Genomic DNA, 20,443 nt, shown 5'->3' with positions numbered 1-20,443 from the left:
TTGAAATCCACTTTCTGTCATTTGGCAAAGCAGAGAACAGAAAAAAGAAAACCAGAGCGGACCTCTTGATAATAAAGCCTCTTAATAAAAAAGAGTAAATCCTTTGGCTCAAACAGACATTTCTACACAATTTATCTGCTCTAAGCTTGTTTCTTCTGCTTTATTTTTGTTTTTTTTTTTTTATCTTATTTGACAAGCACAAAGCGCACATAACATGGTCAATCCTGGCGAATGGATTCTGTCCGGGTTGCCGGACTCATTCACAGATGTTCCATTGCTGCTTAACAAAATGTGACGTCAAATGGAAAAATTAAGTTGCACTCACACATACGTGGACATGGATGGGTTGGGAGCGGGAAGTGGAAATGGAGCTGGAGCATGCATAGATTGAGTGGACTTGGCTCATGCATTCCAGCTTCTATCCAGGACAAAATTCAGCTGCAGCTCAATGCCCAAAAATAGATGCAATTGAAGCTGCATTAGCTTTAAGCTGCAGCTCCATACACACACACACATACAGACAATAGCCACACACACACATACACACAGATTGATATCCGGGCCTCGGCCAGCGGAAGTAATTGCCGAATGAATGCCATTTCGCATGTAACAGGTGGGCGTATTAGGGTGGTCCAGGGTGGTCTTCGGCTGCTGGCTGAAGCAACAGTTCGGCTCTGTGCAGAAATCGGTTTAGCATTGCCCCAGGCAATGTCGAGCCTTCCACCAGCTGCTGCTGCTGCCTCCTCCATGCTGTATGTACACATACATCCAAAAATGAGTATTTTGAAGAAGAAGAAGAAGAAGTTGAAGCTGAAACAGAATCACTTCCCCGTCTAGCCCGAAGTCTCGCCCATGCGCACTCCAATCAATCCAACTTTCGATTGCATTTGCAAAGCTTTACATCAGTCGCTCGTAGGTGTCGCTTGCGATTTGGCTGTGGCCCAGGTGCATAGTGTCTCTAGTGTGTGTGTGTGTGTGTGTGTGTGCCAATTTATTACAGCTAAGCAAATTGCAGCTCAACTGCCGCTGAGGCTATGGTAAGCTTTGTCTTTATCATATAAAACAAATTTGATTTTCTGATTTTTTGCTCAGCCAACAGGTGGCAGATTTTTCATTAACAATATTATAATTATATATATACATGTGTATGTATACATATAAAAATTGTTTTATAATAATTTAAATTATTTAAATTATTTTATATCTATGATTAGGTAATAAATTGTTAATGTTCTGCACATTTTTTTCAAATTTTGTATACATATTTTAGTTAATACAATGTATATAGTTTACAAAATGTTGAAGTTACCAAAAACATATATAAATTTATTATTTTATATCATAAAATCAGTATTTTTAATTAGTATTCAAAATCATTTCGTTTTATAATTTCATAAATATTATTTAAATAAATTTTCTTATACTAAAATATACTCATTATTTATGCAACACAAATAATATATATATAATCATAATACTAATCGAAAATATTTATATAGATTTAAATACTTATTTTTAATAAATAAAAATAAAAATACAAAAATTCTTTAGTATGGCTCTCGGATTAGTTTTTACAATATTACTAAATAAAGCACATACTCATATGCATTACACATATAAGTATATTTTTACATAAATACCCATTTAGTTGTACAACAATTCAGAGCCCATTATGCTACAACTCGTTTGCTTTTGTATCTAATTGCGCACTTGACTAATTAATTTGTGATTTCAACTGGGATTTCATTACGTCTCAAAGCGCCACACACAGACACAGTCATGCACGCATAGATATACGCACAAAGGACAACCCACCTATACATACATAAGTATAAAGCTTAAGAGCACTAATGAAGTTTTCATAAGGAAAAGCAAAGCTCGCGCGCGCACAAAGTAAATAGCAACAGTCATGTGCGCAAGTATGTGTGTGTGTGTGTATGGATATGAATATGCTTCTACCTGAATAAATCAGTTCAGATGCAATCCCTATGCTGCATTGGGTAACTTTTGCAGGACTTATACCGAATGAAAGACGAGCAGAGAGCAAACACCACCAACAACAACACGAATGAGATAACAAAAACTGCAAAACAATAACAATAACAGCAAAAAGAGCTTTTTCAAGCAACAGCTTCGCCCACACACAGAAATGCGCTCTCTCTCATCGCGCTGTCTCCCTTCCGCTCGCACTCTAGCTGGCACAGTGCGAGTGTGGATTGTGTGCGTCTGTGTGGATTCTGTTTGCTGAGTGTGTGGTCTTCGTTTCCTTTCGTGTCGTAGGCTGAGCCGAATAGTATAAATTGCAGACGCTTTGCGAATTTGATGTCACTCTTGGTTCCGTCTTGGCTGTGGCTGGTGCTCAACTGAATCAAGCGCGAGTCCTTGTAGCAAACACAGAAAAAAAATATATATAGAAAAGTAAAGAAGGCGTAGGAGTGACGCCATGTTGTGAAAAGTGTCTACCATTTTATTATTTGCCAACAACAAATAAAGCACACACATACGTAGATAAGAAGACGCAGTGCAACACACTGAATGCTTTGAGGAAAATACAATTTGAAAGGACATCCAGAAAAACAGTGCAATTTTTCCACATTCTCAAACGAAAGAGACGTCCGTGTCAAAGCGAGGAGCCGTAAGCTGCCATTGATTTGTTTGTTGGTAAGCGTGGGCGTGTTGTGTCAATAAGTCAAAAACGAGCCTCAATGTGTCAATATTTTATATGATTGGCTTGATTAAAGCGCCGCTCTTGTGCGCTGATAAACCGTTGCGAAGGCTAAATGAATTATGCAGAGCGTACATATCAAGTTTGTAAAAAGAAGAAAGGCGAAATGGCTAAAGGCATAATAGAAAAGGTCCTTTTTTTCTGCGCCAGTTGCCTAATTAGACGCAGTTCCTGGTAGCGAGTATATAGTAGATATATGTATATGCGACTCAATCTGTTGTGGCAATTGAATTTGTCAGTAAATTGAATTGCCAAGCAAATGCTTTTGGGACTTGCTGCTGGGTCCCTCAAATAAATATTCATCACATAAATCAAATTATGTTGCCGCGGCACGAGCCAATTTGCATCCACTGCCCAGCATCAATATCGACAGTTACATTCCGTATATACACTCACACAGACATACACACACATATATATATATATATATAGAGACATAATGTGTATCATATAATTGACAGCTTATTGAAGCTGTCTATCAAATTGGACAGCCACCATATACCTAAAAATAACAGGTTCCATATATATTATATATTTCATATTGTTTTTATTATATTATGTATACGCCCAATGGTACGGCCTGCGCTTTCGTTGTTCTACGCGTCAACCGCAAAATCCGCCGCAGACTTTTTTGGGTATGTTTTTCTTTCGCAAAGCGTATCAAAAGCTAATCAAAAAATATATTTGTATATATATCAGAGCTCAAGATCTCAAACCAATTGCATTTTTTGCACAATTTAAGTCGATTTTTATTTGTTTCATATTTGCAAACTTTTCGAAAAGCCTGTCAAATTTGCATATGAAATAAATTGCTTTTGGCATTAAGTCAGAGAAATGTCACATGAAGAGAACAATAAGTCCGCCGTGTACATCAAATAAGCTGTTTCGAGCATAAATCATTTGAAATGCTGCGTAAAATTCCTGGAAATTAAAAGCTCAAGTAAAAAGAAGAAAACACAAATTGTCTTCAAGCAAATAAATGATAGGTACACATATAATATATAAATAATAAATTAAGTCAAATTTGCTTTCAAATTAAGTAGGTAATTTAATATCAGTAACCAACACACGTCAAATAGGAAAAATCGAGCATCAGAATTTTAGATGATTTAATTTTAGATTAAATAAATAGTAATGGCTGCAAGTATATTCGTTGAGCTATTGTTTGCTTGAATTAGACTTTTGCTGAGTTAACAACCTTAACGCTCTTCCGTTTCAGCTCTGCTGAATCATTAACCAACACTGGCCAAATAGCACTTAATCTTCATCAATATGAATAACTTAGTATATCGCCCATCTCTTACGTCAACCATTGTTAAATAAGCATTAAGCAACACTGGTCAAATGCTGCACGCAGGCATCGTTTTTATATGAGAGGTAGAGATATTCGAAAGTAATTAAAGTTTCTTTCCATGTAATCAGTAATGCCAGAGCTTACAGCTCCTAAGTTTCAGTCATGCTGAATCCTTAGCCAACACTGGCCAAACATTACTCAATCTGTGTCTTACACAGTTTTCCATATAAATCACTTCAGCTTTTCTTTAGCAATCACTTAAGTCGAAACTTGTACTCTGAGCCCCTCACCCGTGCATACTCGTTAGCCAACACTGGTCAAGCTTATTCAAATCGAATTTGCAAATGCGGTTTCGCTAACAGATTTATTATCTATTATCTTTAACCTTTGTTTAAAAGCACTCACTGCGCGTCCATTATGCAAATGCTAAAGAATAAAATGAATGGCAAAAGCGAAGGGAAAATAATTGAACTCGAAGTAAATTAATTTTATGCTACTGCGAGTCGAGTCGAGTCGAGTCGAGTCGCGTCTAATCGTGACTAAGACTCCTCCGGATGCCAGACATCAAGCAGCCAGGCAGCAGTAATAATATTATAATAAAGTACAAAAACAACAATAACAAAAGGCATTGAAACTAAAAAAATATAAACAGATAGTAAGCAACAACAGCTGCAGGCGAGACGCTGGGCAAAGTGGGCGGGGCCGCGACGAGGGCCAGCTAAAACGTATAGCAGCTGCCTTGACATTTAATGTCGCTTAAAGGCAACCGTCTATCATAAATTCCAAAGCAAATGCGACTAGGGAGCGGGCGACAAGAAGAAGAGTGCCTTTTGCTATCTATATATACACTCGGGGTGTGTGTGTCTGGTGTGTGTATTTCTTTTACAAAGAGAACCGCAGCAGCAGCAGCAACAGCAGCAACAGGCAGCTAGCGTGGCGTATACTTCATATTACGTATACGTCAAGTGTGTCGGTGTGCATGCGCCATTCCATTCCATTCATTACGGCGACAACTATAGCATACTTCTGTGCGCCGCAAATAAAATGCTCGCCCGGAAACCGGCTTGTCAGCGTCATGAACATAATTGTCCTTTCGCCTATGCTGGCATGATGAAGAAGAAGAAGAAGAAGAAGAAAGAATATAATTCTGGAAGAACTTTGGCAGCTGCGGAGAAATGTGCGCACATTGGAATTTTATTGATTTGTCTGCAGAATGGAGAGTGCTGCGACGTCAGTCGTTCATTAAAAGTCCAGATGAACAAATAATTGAAATGCCAGCCGCTATAGCTCTACCTCTCTCTCTATCTCCATATCCCTCTCTATCTCCCTTTATCCCTCGCTCTCCTTTAATTTGCATAGTTATGCGCATAAAACACCTGAAAATTCACATAATTGCGTGGAAATCTATGTGGAAGATGTTTGAATATTGCGAAAGGTCGATCGAAAATATGTGGAAAACTGTGTGAGATATGCGAGCAGGAAGAAGTTTAAGGCCTCGCTCAAGAAATAATTCACTCAATTATGCAGAATATGTGTGCAAAGTGTTGTATTTAGTGAAAGTTTACTCGAATTAATGTTTAATCAGCAGCACGTCCTAGGGAAAGTCACTTAATTATGCTGAGTATGTGCGAGAAAGGCAGTAAGGACTCGCTTAGCTGAAGCAGAGGACATAACTCAGGCTGTGGAATATGTGTGGCAAATATGGAAAATGTTCTGCGGTGACGTCAATGCAATAATTCACTTAATTCCCTGAAATATGCATGGAACGTGATTGATGTAGTGATGCACTTAATTATGTGGAAAGTGTGTGGCAGGAGATGTGCTAAAGACAGTCAAGCCTCGCTTAGATGAAGTGGAAAGGATAACTCACTCAATTGCAGGGCTGACATATGATATGTGTGAGATATTACCGAACAGTAAAGCTTTGCTAGACTGAAGGCAATGCTATAATTTATTTAATTATGTGGAATATGAGTAGAGTAATATATACATAGATTGAACACTTGCTCCAATTAATGTAGAATGCATGGAAACCAAATTAATTGATAAGGCGGACATTATATGATATATTCAGTAAAAATTAATTTGGGTATACATTGAGAGATATTCTATTATAATACTTTCAAAAACATAATCTAAATTTATAAAATTTATATTAAATATAATTAAAACTCAGACTTAAATACCTGATAACATTTAAAGAAATCTAAAAGTCCAATTCTAACTTATAATAAAATAAACCTGTTATACGCAAAGCTCCTCTCAGCTCAGCTGTGCACTTAGGCAGCTTTCACTGTGGCTAAGCCGTCTGGCATTTCATATGCTATTAGCTGTGCATAATGAATCGCTGGCTGACAATGAGCCTCTACGCTGCTGGCAAACCCACTTGATATCCGATATCTAATGCCGCAGACACACAGCACACACACGCACACACACGCACACACACGCGCACACACACTCACACACAGAGAGACCCTCTCTGCACCTGACTTTGCTTTAAAGTGCAAATGTAATTAAAAGTTTTTTTTATATATATTTTTATTTGCGCGCCTGGGGCTAGTACCTTTACGGGCCTGAAACGTGCCGGGCATAAAATAATATTAATGCGTTGATCCTTTAACTTCTACTTCTCCCTCTTCATCTTCTTCTTCTTTTTGTTCTTCTCGTTCAGCAACAGAGGCAGTTGTAAGGCAGCTGTTGCCATGGCCGGCCAATTTGTCGATGCCGGGGCCATCCTGGGACTGTTGCTGCTTGGCATTGTTCTGGCCACGCCCCAACGCGCCGCCTACTCACTGCAGGCGGCCGTCGATGAGCTGCATCGCCGCGAGGCTGCCAAGTTTCCATTGAACGCACCGCCCCCATCTGGACAGCTGGACGACTGGGATGAAGGTGAGTGCTCTACGAACTCAAGGGCCGGGGAGGGGCAGCCGGGCAATCACAGCAGGCGAACTGCAGCAAAAACAACCACATGGTGAAGTAGTTGAATAACTAGCATAGTGGGCGAAAGATTCACGAGAGATAAGTTACAGAATGGATATGCTTAGTTCCCAACCCAAAAAGAGTCCTAGCACTATGTTAATTAACGTATCCCCTCCTAGCTATGCGGAACAGCTCCAAGCACCTACTCAGAATTAACATGTAATGTAATATAATCACTGTATTTAGAACTTATTTAGTAGAAATTGATATTGTTTTTAGATAGAGATACATATATATGTAGATCGAGAAAGAGAGAGAGAGATAGCGAAAGATACAGATGGACTTAGGCAAAGTGAGAGAGACATAGAGAGAGTGAAGGAGAACAGAATTATATAAAGCTGGGAGAAACAGAGCTACAGAGGGGGCTTCTAAGAGAGAGAGAGAGAGATAAAGAGAAAGAGAGAGAAGGATAGAGTAAACTAAAAAGACAGAGAGAAAATAAAAGTTAGCATTTAGAATGGTACATAAGAGATAGGGAGAGACAAGAATATAGATAGGGATAGCGAAAGCAAAAAAGAATCAAACACAATTTAAATAAAATAGAAGGGAAAATGAAGTAAAGGAGATGTAAGTAAAATCAAGCAATGCAATAAAAAGGGTAACATACATATTAATATGTATTTCAAATTTATTGCATATGTGACTGCAAATATTTAAAATAGCAAAGAAGCATACCTCTGCTGCTAACTGCTTAATAAGGCCACGATAAAACGATATGTTGTAATGAAAAGTCCCAATGCACAGACACGTGGAACTTGTGTGTGTGTTACTTAACGTGGGTAAATCGCATAAGCTCAAGTTAAGCCGGAATGGCAAGTCAGGAAAGGACACGACACGACAGGGCAGGGCAGGGCAGGGCGGGATAGGACAGCTGTCAGCTGCAGGGCAAGCGAGAGAAGCCAATTCGTAACTGATAGCAGAGCAAGCCAGAGGAACAACAGAGAGGTGGAGAGAGGGAGAGGGGAGGAAGTCGAGAGGTAGGGCAGGGCAACTGGAGGAGGCAACTGGATACAGTAGCAGCAGCAGCAGCAGCAGCAGCTGTAGCCCGCATGTAACAGAGCACGTGACCCATGGCATGTCTCCTGCACTCGCACACACATACACGCATACATGTAAATGTCTGTATATATATACACATAACGACTTTCAAGTTTCCTTTGATTTTCCCTTTTTGATTCCCAATTTTTGTATTCCCGTTACCTTTTTGGTTTTTTTTTTTTTTTTTTTTTTTTGCATTTATCTCCGTGCACAGTTGCAGATAGCGATTTATTTGGCACCGGCACCAGCAACAAGTTTAAGAATCGGAATCGCCACAGAATAAACAAAGCACTTGCCAAGTATTTAGAGCGCGAGAATGAGCGCGAGAACTACGAGCAGGGCGCCCTGGGCGGTCCGCCATTCGATGGCTACGAGTTCGACGATGAGCGCGAGCAGCAATCGAATCCCAGCAATCTGTTTGTGGATGACAAGCGCAAGCGTTCGTCCTCCAACTTTAGGGAGCGTGATGAGCAGCAGTACGGTAAGTAGATCTATTTAGGGGGCGGGCTGCGGGGCCAGGGAGTTACTCGAGTTGCGTCAAGTGGAGCTGAGTTTTATGCTCCATATGCGTGTCCACTTGAGTGCCACAAATGGATTGGGATAACAATGCTTTTGTTGTTGTTGTTGTTGTTGTTGCTTTTGCTTTTGCAGCTAAAACCACTTAGCTCAGATTAACTTGAGTGTGTGTGTGTGTGTGTGAGTGTGTGGACTTAGGCTCAACTCTTACTTGAATGATATATGCAATGAACTGGAAGCGGGCATCCTGTCAGCCTTCCTGTCATTCGATTTAATGGCCTGAAAGGTCGCCAACAACTTGATGCGTGCCCATAAGTCGCACACTCTCACCCACATACACACACACACACACAGAGAGAAAGACGTGCGCCCACACACACGAATTAATTATACAAGCTGAATTTATAGCCGAAGCACGCGATCCGACGGGCTGTCTATCAATGCAACCTGTCGACTCCTGCTCGTGTGTGCCTTAACTGAAGTCAATGTCAAAGTCCTGACACGAGCTTCCCCTTCTTCTTCTTCCCCTTATTCTCCTTATTCTTGTTCTATTTCCACTGCTATATATAGACTCGGCTCCATCTGTCTTCCGTGAACGTGAGAATCTGAACGGAGATGCCACGCACAGCGAGCTAACGGAACAATTTCTGCGCGAGATCGAGGAGGCCAGCGAGCACGAGCGGCAGGAGCGTTACAAGCTGGCGCTGCGTCAGCTCTGGGAGAAGTATCAGCAGCAGGAGAACGAGATCCACAACAACAACAACAACAACAACAATGGAGAGGCCGATGAGCTGGATGATGCGCCGCAGCAGCAGTCGCAGCTGTTCGAGCAAAAGAAACGCATGCGCATGCCGCCCTACTATCTGCTGATGCAAAAGAAACGCTCGTATCCGGTGCTGCCCTGGCTGCCGTACAACGCCGACAAGAAGAAGCGTTTTCCGGTGGCCAAACGTGCGGCGGGTGAGTCGCCGCTGGCCAAGACGGACGAGCGTGTCGCCCAGGAGCTGAGCGAGCTGTTCGGCAAGCCGTTGAATGACCAGCAGCCGGAGGAGAAGAAGAAACGTTCCACGGAGGAGCAACTGAAGGCAGCCTCGACCACACACCAACCGGAGACAGCGGCGGCCACGGCCACCGCTTTGGGTGACATGCGCCTGGAGATCAATTTCCAGCGCGTCAACGTGAGCACTGCTGCCGCGCCAAAGGAGACGCCGACACAGGCGCCATCAAAGCCCACTGGCACTGGGGAGTCGATCTCACACGGACACGCGGGCTACCATCACAAGCGTAGTGAGCACCACTCGGACGAGGAGTATGGCGAGCATGAGGGCGAGGGCGAGGGCGAGGGCGAGGAGAGCTCCGACGAGGAGGACCACGATGAGTTCGACGACGACGAGGATGCCGATGCCGAGGGCGAGGGCGAAGGCGACGCAGGCGAGCGACGGCGCAAGAAGAAGCGTGCCGCTAGCCATGCGCACGGCTCGCCGAGTGTGGGACACCTGATGCTGCGCGCCAAGAAGTCCATTGATTGGTCGCAGTACTTTGGCCTCGATCGCAAGAAGAAGTCCGAGCAGTTGGCAGAGTGAGTGCCAGGCGAAGATATGAGAGGAGTAGCCCCTTAACTCTGACTTCATCTATTTCTAGTGTCGAGTCCAAGAAACGCAGCGGGGAGAGCAACAGCAGCGGCGGCGGCAGCAACAGCAACAACGAGGAGCTGGATGAGCTGGAGCAGAAGAAGAAGAAGAAGCGCGACATTGATCCCGAGAAGCTGGAGAGCATGGACAAGAAGTTGCAGTCCATTGAGGATTTCATTATCGACGAGACCATCAAATATACGGGCGCACACGAGGGCATCAAGAACCAGGAGGAGATCCGCAAGCTGAAGGAGCATGTGCTCTCGCGCCTGGCCACCGCCTACAGCCTGGAGAAGATGCGCCGTGCGCTGGACAAGTTGCGTCAATCTGTGGACGCTGAAAATCATCTGCTGCGCAATGTCATCGAGCCGGACTCCGAGGAGAACTCCCTGGACAGCCAGTGGCCAATGAAGAAGCGCTACAGCGTCAAGAAGGAGCAGGCCGAACAGCAGGCAGAGTAAGTCCAGGAGGAGGGGAGGAGGGGAGGAGTGTGAAACAGTAGCTTATCAAAGGAACTTTCCTAGGGATGCACAGCAGCTGAAGAAGAAGCGCAGCGGCTATATGCGCTACCCAGATCCGCCAAACACCATGGACGAGCCGTTGGGCGTCCAGAGCACCGGCTACGAGACACTCAATGATGCCTACCTGGGCAACAAGAATTACGTCATTGGCTCCAATCAGTGCCCCATCATTGAGTCCATGGCCGAGCGTTGTCGCAGCGTTGATCTCATCTCGGGCGACTTGAATCAGGAGTTGATGCCGCTCTGCGGAGTGCATCAGATTTGTTATCTTTGTGTAAGTGAGAGAAGTCAGCCTGGAGAGGCCGATGAGAGAATAGAAACGGAGCGAGTGAGACATACAGAGAGAGAGAGAGAGAGAGAGAGAAACACTTTTTTGTTCTAATTTATTTTTTTAACTTAAAAATTCTTATATATAATTTATTTTTCTTTAATTTTTTTAATTCGAATTTCTGTGATTTTATTTTTATTATTTTTTATTTTATTTATTTTTTTCTTAAATTATATGTACTATTTTTGTATATTTTTTATAATATACTATTTTATTTTTTTTTTATGAATATATATATATTAATTGATTATTTTTATTTATAATACTAATTTTTTTTGTTTACTTATTTTTTAATTGCAAATTTTTTTATTTTAATAAATTGATTTATTTACTTATTATTATTTTTTTTTTTTTTAGTTGTTCAAAGATAGCTTCAATGCTCATTCCTGCTCATCTAGGTATTGTTGGAGTGCAGCCGTAGTCTGAAATACGTAGCTGAGGGAGAGAGAGTTGCCCTACTTACACCGTCATTAACTTTTACAGGGCGCCTCGCAGGTGGCTTGCGACTATCAGTACCTGGCCGAGGCGGACACCATTTGTGGCAGCAGCAACGAGTGCCAGGCCTCGGCTCGCTCCGTCTTGATGATACTGCGCGGCACGCCCGGCCGACAGCTGGGACCGCGCGAGTGTTTGAAGAATCCTTGCCTATACCGGGCCATGCGTGAAATTGGGCTCTAAGCGAGCGGCAATAAATGAAGCCAAAGTATTAAAACAAAATGAAAAAACAAGGAAACAAACTTACAAACATTTCTTAACGTCCTTTTGTGCGTTTCAAAAAAATACAACAAACAAATACTAAAATGATGTTAAAACCAACAAAGAAACTTTGCTGAACTAGCAAATCAAAAGTTATTTGATTCAAAAAACAAAAAAACAAAAAAAAAAAAAAAAAACAAATTTTAAAAATCAAAATAATATTCTATATAAATGTATTAAATAGGTGGCTAAAAATATTTGGATACATTTTGCTGTTGTCCTCCAATATGGCAGCAGCTCAACTAGAGACCTAAAACCAAAAACACAAAAATATATTAAAATGATATAGACAAAACCCAAGCGAATTTCCAAGCTACAGATTAAACATATACCATAAACCGTATAACATGAATATATATATTCATATATATGTGAATGTTGATTTGAGATTTTTCGCCAAGCAGTAGGCATCAGATTTGTAGTCCTTTAATAAATGCAACAGCTAATTGTTCATTTCGTTTTGAATGTAAACAGCAGAGTCTTTTTGGAAGCACATTTCAGACTATATAGTGCATATGTTTGTATACAGTATATACATATATATATAATCAAAAATATTCATTTGGTATATTCATGAATGTATTAACAGTTATTATTATGTGTACAAGTTCACTCAATGAAAATAAAAAACTCAAGCAAATTCACGCAGGCAGCTAATTAGCAAATATATAGATACATATATATATACAAATATGTCTATATCTTTTAGATACCGCCCATCAAATGCTTACGAGACAATTGCAAATATAAAACTATATATTTATATAGTCCAAACAGTTATAGAGACAAATTTGACGCGCAAACAATGACACAAAAAAATAAAAATAAATATATAAATATATATTTAAAAAAAATATATATATACATAAAATATATATTAAAAAGAAAATATATATGAATATATACATATATTAAATATAAATTTTGAGCACATTTAGTGTATATGAATGGTAACTTGATAAATCTTTTTTGAAATGTATTTTCAAATTTATTACTTGAGCCCACAAACCGAAAACGAAACATGATAAAACAAAAACCATTTAAAATGCACAATCTTTATCTCTTTGTCTTGAACTAACTCACACATTTAAACAATTTACTGTACACATTTTGCAGCTTCGTTTTGTTGTTGTTTTCATAGTATAATTTAATATACACAGAAGATAGCGTAAAAGAAAAAGATTTCGAAAGTTACTAATTGAATGTCAGCTAAAGGTATGTATGTCTACGAATAAAGCATATACTTAAATGTGTTTCAGTGTAAAAACAATAAATGAAAATAACTAAGACAAATATTCTTTAAAATCTATAGATGTGATTATATAATATATATACATAAGGCAAAAGCAAAAACAAAATACAGTAAAAAAAAAAGTGGAAAATAAACGAAGCAGAAAAATACACAAAAGACACGTATGAAAAAGAATAGTAAATGAAATTTGCATTGTATTGAATCAAAATATTATTATAAATGTATTTACCTAAATATATATATAAATATATTGGTGTACGTACAAACCGCAGTTTGAACAAGAATTTAAATAAATAAATAAATATATATATATTGCTATATACAGTTATTAATGTAAAAATATATATTCGAGGTCTCACACGAGTTGCTGAAAATATTTAACAGCATACAAATTCAAATGATGTCGCATGGGACCTCGAAACAAAAAAACACACTTATTCGATTTATTCAATTGGTACTGGGTTACTTTCGAACTCCAATGTATCGATACTTGGCTCACATCAAGAACAATAAGCTCGAATTTATGAGCTACTTTTGCGAGTCTCAAACCACATTTCGATTATTTCTGTTACTTTCGCCAACTTAGTCGACTATTTCCTTGTCAAATGGTTTTTTTTTTTTTTAATTGAACTAACGACACTTTGTTAAATCTCGCTAGCAGTTTCACAATGATTTTCAGTAAGTGTTAAAACTTATTCAACGTATATAAAAATTTCACTGGTTAACTTGTCAAAGAATTCAAGTACTGCTTTTAGAGATTCAGAGAGTTTCAAATTATTTTTCGATAGATCTTTTCATTATTTAAACATCGATAATAGTCGCGCCACTTTCAAACAGGGCTGTTAAATCAAACCAGCTGTTTTTAACAGAGTTTGCATTGCTTACGCTGTATGATTAAGAGTTGACAGGCTTCGTGTGTGTTGCCACATCAGAACAAGTTGTTGCTTTTTGTTGTGTGTTTAAAAACAATAACACCCGATCGAGGCTTAAAAATTTTGTCACAATAAATTAATAGTATGTTTTAGGCAGTAATAATACATTCGTGTGGTGCTCGGTTGATTACACATGTGTAAATAACGTGCAAATCGTCAATACGTTGAACACGTCAGATCTCTTTTAGTGCAGCATCCGTTGCCGATAAAAAAAGAAGCAATATATCAAAAGAGTTCTTTATCAATCGGAACCGGAGAAGCACAACTGAGTCAGGCCAAGCAAATCAAATAAGTTTATTTATTTTGACGAAACCAAGCGAGCTTTAAAATCAAGGCAAAACATGGCCGAAACGAATATTGACGTTAGCGGCGAAATGGAAATGCCGTCGCGTTCATCTGCTGGTGAAAACAAAGTCAACATTGATCTGCAAAGGTAAGTAGAAGAACCCAACTGAACCAAACATATACACCGTACATAATATGCTACTTTCAGCATCCCCGCACTGCAGAATTTGCCTTCACCATTGGAGCTGTTGCACTCGGTGCGACGATCGCTGCGTCCATGGACTGTATTCTTTAACTTGAATAACTTCAAGTCGGCTGTCAGTATGCAACGCCTGAAGAACCGTGTTTCACGCAATCTATCATATTTCCAAAGCAACTACATATTCATATTTTTCGTACTGATGATATACTGCCTGTAAGTACCATTATTTATTTACCTCAATTCCAAACAGTTGTTTAAATAGTGTTTACTTTCTTTTTTGTTATTGTTGCCGCTGCTGTAGAATTACATCGCCGCTTACTCTACTGGTTATAGCCGCCGTCGCCTTTGGCTGTCATAAGATACGATCGATCAACAAGAACGTCTGCGTTGTGGGCTGCGAAGTTACACCACAGCAACAGATTCTGGCTCTCAATTTGGGCGCGGCACCGCTGCTCATATTGGCTGGCGCTGGCGCCGTTCTATTTTGGACGCTGGGCGCCTCCTGCTTTGTGATCTTCATGCATGCGGTATTCTACAATATTGATGCGATTGTGACCGAGGAAAGCGACAGCTTCTATGTCTAATTAACGAGCTTGACAACGAATACGAATATACTAGAGTCTTAAAGCCGTAGCTAATTAGTTTCGCCACACAGGGGCCTTATTAGACAATAAGTTTGCAATTTCTATATATAACTATATATACATTAATATCTATATATGTATATATATGTGGTTATATATATTTAGAGTATAATTCTAACCATATCCGATATGTAATTAAGTTTAATCAGCAGCGCAAGAAATGTTGCCTTCAACGTATTGACCAAATACACAACAAGAAACGATTTCATTTGTTTAAATATATGTATATATATATTTCTTTTAATAATTGCACATAAATGATGTATATTAATTATATAATGTGTAGTTAAAGCAATTTTGGCAAGAGTAGAAAATATGGAATGGTTGAAAAAGGAATGCACATAGTAATTAAAATAAATAATACACATATCAAATAAATTCACTGAGGTATTTAGAACTAGAACTATATGAATGGCGCTTAGTTAGCTTTACAAAATAGATAAGTCTCTTGGTCCAGGTGTGTGTGTGTGTGTGTGTGTGTGTAGAAACTAGGCGTACTGTGAGAGTGATGTCGTTTCCTGCTCCTGCTCCTCATCGCTGGCATTCTGATCGAGCTTCTCGAACCCGTTCCGATCGAGCAGGCCGCCCAGCTTAAAGCCCTCCGTCTTCTCCCAGGCATGACGGCGGTTGTGTGTGCCAAAGGGCAGGCAACCTGTTGAATCACAAAATTGAACAGGTAAAATCAAGTAATAAAAGTGTTACAAACACAGAGAACATGGAGATATATATATATATATATATGTATGTACACGCCATGCAGCTCTTACGATCATTCATGCAGCAGCATTTGACTTTGCATCAATTTCATTCGCTGCAATATCAAAGAAATCAATACAAGGTAAACAAAAGACATTTAAGAATATAGATTATTTCTTACATACGTATAAATTTATGTGTATATGTATTTTGTATAAAAATATATTGATGTATGTTTGTTTATAGAGTAAGTAAAGGAGATTACAAAATGAGATTCGTGTTGGAGCAAGTTCCAACTGATGGAAGGCAAAGTAAAGATCACGGCAAATCAACTTATAATAAACAATTACATTTTTACACACAACTACAAAATGGAACTGGAACATATATGATATTGGTTAGCACAGACTTTGATTGGATGCTGCCAGCTGGCGATAGACCAAATCACTGGGCGGCATTGAGCTGATCGCTTGATTACCTCGTTTGCGACGGCGCGCCATAATCAGCGCCAACGCAAATGTTGAGCCAGCGAACAGGAGCATCATTGATGCCACCATTATCGCCTTGCCACTGGGATGATGCGCTGTTTGCGTTTGATCAATACTGTTCACTGTTTCCGACATGTTTGTTGCTATTGCTGGCTCGCTTTGAGCGCTGCTAATGATCTTCACAGCAGACAGGGACATCGTCTTCGCAATGGATTTGTGCACAAATTTGTGAATACGCATGGGGTTCAGTTCAGCCACATAGATGCAATTGCCATCTTCGGTGACGGCCACATCGTGTGGATTCTCGAATGGCAGATTGTTCGGACCGAACTTGGAGATCAACTGCTTGTTGCGCATGCTCATCACAAAGCCATACACTTCGTTGGAGTCCGTTGGTGCTACGCCCAGTTCGGCGGTGGGCCCATTAACAATCACCAGCTCTCCGCCTAGCAAACGAATTCACATTAACAATATTCAACGCATGTTAAGACAAGTCTCACCTGCAGCAGGTGTATAGGCCATGCTGAACAGACGATCGCCAATGAGTGGATTGTGGTATTGCGAATGGAATGTCCCGTTGTTTGAGTAGAAGCATTGCACGCGTCCATTTTCACGATCTGCTGCGCACAGCAGCTCCAGTTCGGGCACCAGCGTCAATGCATGCGGAATGGCGAAGAAATTGGGTGGCGCTACATCGTAGGAGAAGCCAGCAAAGGAGTTTTGTCCCCAGACTAGGATCTGTTCGCCCTGTTTTGAATATTTGATAATGCGCGCATTACAGTAGCCATCCGCCACAAAGAAATCTCCATTATTCAACACAGCCACCGCGGTAGGCTTACAGAATTTCTTCCTAATGCCAGGATGAAAAGCAGAGCCGAGGGTAAGCAATGGTTTGCCTCCTGCGCCTCGTGGTGGGAACTTGAATACCTGATGCAAGGCCACATCTGTTACCCAGACATTATCCTCGGGATCAATGCTCAAACCATGGGGCATGTAGAAGCTGTTCGAATAAAAGGCATACATAAAAACAACAGCACAAATATGGTGATAAATTTTGGGAACTTACAAATTTTTACCCCACGAATAAAGCACTTTGCCCGACTCCGGCTCTAGACCGAGCACAGTGTTCTCCCTAATGGGTCCCATGTTGCGCTCCTGATATACGTTGGAATTGTTAAATGTTGTCTGGCTCCAAATTCGATCGACCCTATGAAATATGACCACATTGCCGGCTTTATCAAAGCTAACAGCAGTGACGGCGCCCAGTTTCACATTATTCGCTGGCCAGGCGTTCTGGTAGACGTAAGCTGAAAATTAAGAACAGGTACAGCTAAACTATAAAACAGCTTTGTAGCTTACTCACTTGTATTCAGTTTGGCCATCTCTGTCTTTACGTCGGTAACTTCCTGCTTGGCACGCTGCGGCCAATTTGGCTCAGCTGCACCGACACCTTTCAGCATTTGGTGCAGTCGGTCGTTGTTGCTCCCAATGGGCCCATTTTGTAGATAACGTTGATTATCGACATTCTGTGAAAAGATTAGACTCTTTTTAGGTTTCGATTTCAAATTTTGCCACGGTTGCATAAATTATTCAAAGCAGTCATGTACACACACACACCCACGCACTCTCACACATATGGGCACATGTCAGTGTCAGTGTCAGCGTGTGACGTCACAAAACAAAATCAAAACATATGTTATTTTATTTAACATGCAGCTAATGAACTATTTTTGTGATTAACATGCAATTTACCTCGGTTACAGCAATAGATGCTGTCAACGGACAACCACAGCACAAAAGGACGCCAATTAACGCCAGATAATTGTAACAGCTACGCGCACAATTGTTATAGCTGAGAATGTCGTTTTTTTTGTTGAAGCGCGTCATTGTTTGCGCGTGAATTGGAATGTTGATCGTTGTTGGCGAACTGCTTAGGCTAAGCGTCAATTCCTGCGCTATACACGCACTATACTTCTCAATACGTTTTGGAAATAACTGATTTATGTGGTTGCAGCAGCCATTTTAACTGGTTGATTCTTCGAACAGCTGGTAAAAGTGACCAGCTGAAATTGGACAAATATATGGTCAGTCTAACGATATGTATCGAAAGTGTATACAAGTATCGTTTTTAAGTGTGTATAAAAACGGTTCAATATACAATTTTTATTTAGTCGGTAAAATTATTAGAAGCAGGTAACATTTGAATTACTTCAAAAATTCAAGTAATAGAAAAAAAAAAAAAGAAAAAACCAGAATATAAAAAGTAATTGAAGCTCCCGTGACTAACAGTGCAAACACACAGATCAGAAGCGCTGTAAACCGCACTTGCTGCAAACTCGAAAATATCATACATTTACAATGAAACTTGTAAATAGCTTTATATTTTTATCAATAATAGCAGCTGTTGCGTATGACAGCGAATGTAGCTTTATTGCAGCGGTTTCACAACTCAATAGCTTCAGGCATGACACTGATCCCGGCGATCCTTTGTTTCTAACGCCTCTCTTGAATAATAAATCCCTGCCCAAGGAAGAGGTGCGGAAGATGGCACGCGTTGTAGGTAAACAATTTCTAAGAGTCGAAAGTTATGCGGGATACTTGACCGTGGATGAGGCTTACAATTCCAGTTTATTCTTTTGGTATTTTCCTGCTGAGCAGGATGCGGATAATGCACCCGTTTTGTTGTGGCTTCAAGGAGGTCCTGGTGCCTCCTCGTTGATTGGACTCTTTTTAGAGAATGGTCCATTTAGGGTAGTCAATAAAAAGAAGCTGCAGAAGCGAAAATATAGCTGGACTACCACACACAATGTCATCTTCATAGATAATCCTGTGGGCACCGGTTTTAGCTTTACCGATGACGATAAGGGATATGCACGAAATGAACACGATGTGGGCGAAAATCTTTATGAGGCAATAGTCCAGCTCTACAAATTATTCGACTGGAGCAATTCGCCGGGCTTCTGGATCACTGGCGAGTCCTACGCTGGCAAATATGTGCCTGCGCTAGCCTATCATATCCATCAGGCTCAAGCATGTGAGGATCACCAGGATAATATACCGCTGAAAGGTATGATCATTGGCAATGGTCTCTCAGATCCTTTGAATCAGCTCAAATATGGCGATTATCTGTATCAATTGGGACTCATCGATGAGAATGGCTTGGCGGAATTCCATCTCGCCGAAGCTGCTGGAGAGGATTGCATTACGCGTGGGGATATGGACTGTGCTGCTGATATATTTGACTCCCTAATTCTGGGAAATCTACCAAGGAGTTCGCTATTCAAGAACTTGACGGGATTCGATTGGTATTACAACTATTTGCAAAGTCAGGATGAGGATTTTATCGCACCACTTGCCCGATTCGTTCAGAGAAACGTCAATCGTCGCGCTCTTCATGTGGGCAGCAAGGCCTTTAATGGTATCGAGAAGGTGAAGGGGTTCATGAAGAAGGATATGATGGATACTGTGGCACCTTGGATAGAGGAGCTGTTGCACCACTACACTGTCTGCATATACGCTGGGCAATTGGATATTATAGTGCCTTACCCATTGATCCGAAATTTTTTGAACAAGCTGAACTTCCCATGCACCGATGAATATAAAAAAGCCCCTCGTCGAATATGGAGGGTCGATGGAGAAATAGCGGGCTACATTAAGCAAGCTGGCAATTTAATTGAGGTATTAGTTAGGAATGCTGGACACCTGACGCCGTTGGACCAGCCCAAGTGGGTGTACGAGTTGATCAATCACGTGACTCACTACAGTGATTAAATTTTAAACTATTTACACCTGGTAAATGCTATTTAGCTCAATTACTACTTTTAAATTTTATATAAGTTTTGTAAAACTTTGTACTATTTTTATCTAATTAAAGTCATGAATATCCAAAGGTTTTTTTTTGTCTTCATTTAAATATGTATACTGGTGTTATCTTAATTTTAATTTTATTTCGAAGTATAGAATATATTCATTATGATCCCAAGCAATCTTATCAGCTAAATATATGTCAATTTAACTATTTTATTTATTTTTTTTTTTTCAATTCCATTTATTTTTGTATTTTTGCGCTTACCGGCAATACTCAAAACTGTTAACATTTATCAATTTACTCAAATTGGTACTGTTAGTTGACTGCGTCGTTCAACACTAAATA

The 20,443-nt window shown here is 40.2% G+C and overlaps 4 protein-coding genes across 8 annotated transcripts; 3 read left to right on the top strand and 1 right to left on the bottom strand.

Annotated features, from left to right (window-relative positions):
- Positions 1-911: 911 nt before the first annotated feature.
- On the top strand, positions 912-12,131 carry LOC108616535 (uncharacterized). Of its 4 annotated transcripts, none has more exons than XM_089472119.1 (7): positions 912-1,037; positions 6,694-6,911; positions 8,254-8,520; positions 9,126-10,134; positions 10,197-10,643; positions 10,711-10,981; positions 11,519-12,131. In XM_089472119.1, the coding sequence occupies exons 2-7, from the start codon at positions 6,725-6,727 to the stop codon at positions 11,711-11,713; spliced, it is 2,376 nt and encodes a 791-aa protein (XP_089328245.1). In that variant the 5' UTR covers positions 912-1,037; positions 6,694-6,724; the 3' UTR covers positions 11,714-12,131. The 4 variants fall into 4 exon arrangements, with proteins under 4 accessions (XP_089328245.1, XP_089328246.1, XP_089328244.1 ...); XM_089472120.1 differs by lacking the exon at positions 912-1,037 and adding an exon at positions 2,318-2,661 and having other exon boundaries at positions 8,260-8,520; XM_089472118.1 differs by lacking the exon at positions 912-1,037 and adding an exon at positions 2,318-2,661.
- Pal1 (Peptidyl-alpha-hydroxyglycine-alpha-amidating lyase 1) lies at positions 11,896-18,357 on the bottom strand. Of its 2 annotated transcripts, none has more exons than XM_018011805.2 (6): positions 18,043-18,357; positions 17,654-17,816; positions 17,357-17,597; positions 16,791-17,290; positions 16,281-16,736; positions 11,896-15,758 (listed from the first exon to the last, which is right to left on the bottom strand). In XM_018011805.2, exons 1-6 carry the CDS (start codon positions 18,175-18,177, stop codon positions 15,595-15,597), a joined length of 1,659 nt encoding a protein of 552 aa, XP_017867294.1. In that variant the 5' UTR covers positions 18,178-18,357; the 3' UTR covers positions 11,896-15,594. The 2 variants fall into 2 exon arrangements, with proteins under 2 accessions (XP_017867294.1, XP_017867295.1); XM_018011806.2 differs by lacking the exon at positions 11,896-15,758 and adding an exon at positions 15,775-15,917.
- On the top strand, positions 14,273-15,309 carry LOC108616540 (prenylated Rab acceptor protein 1). The gene is made up of 3 exons (XM_018011812.2): positions 14,273-14,408; positions 14,469-14,675; positions 14,764-15,309. The coding sequence occupies exons 1-3, from the start codon at positions 14,317-14,319 to the stop codon at positions 15,044-15,046; spliced, it is 582 nt and encodes a 193-aa protein (XP_017867301.1). The 5' UTR covers positions 14,273-14,316; the 3' UTR covers positions 15,047-15,309.
- Positions 18,358-18,450: 93 nt separating the features above from the next.
- On the top strand, positions 18,451-20,179 carry LOC108616537 (venom serine carboxypeptidase-like). Its single transcript, XM_018011807.2, has one exon. It carries the CDS (start codon positions 18,649-18,651, stop codon positions 20,059-20,061), a length of 1,413 nt encoding a protein of 470 aa, XP_017867296.1. The 5' UTR covers positions 18,451-18,648; the 3' UTR covers positions 20,062-20,179.
- Positions 20,180-20,443: the final 264 nt, after the last annotated feature.

The sequence above is a fragment of the Drosophila arizonae genome, chromosome 5 (assembly GCF_054131065.1).
Source record: "Drosophila arizonae isolate 15081-1271.41 chromosome 5, UAZ_ARI_1.0, whole genome shotgun sequence".
In the NCBI taxonomy this organism is placed as follows: domain Eukaryota; kingdom Metazoa; phylum Arthropoda; class Insecta; order Diptera; family Drosophilidae; genus Drosophila; species Drosophila arizonae.
Note: the sequence above shows the minus strand (reverse complement) of the source record. Positions and strands in the feature narration are given on the sequence as shown.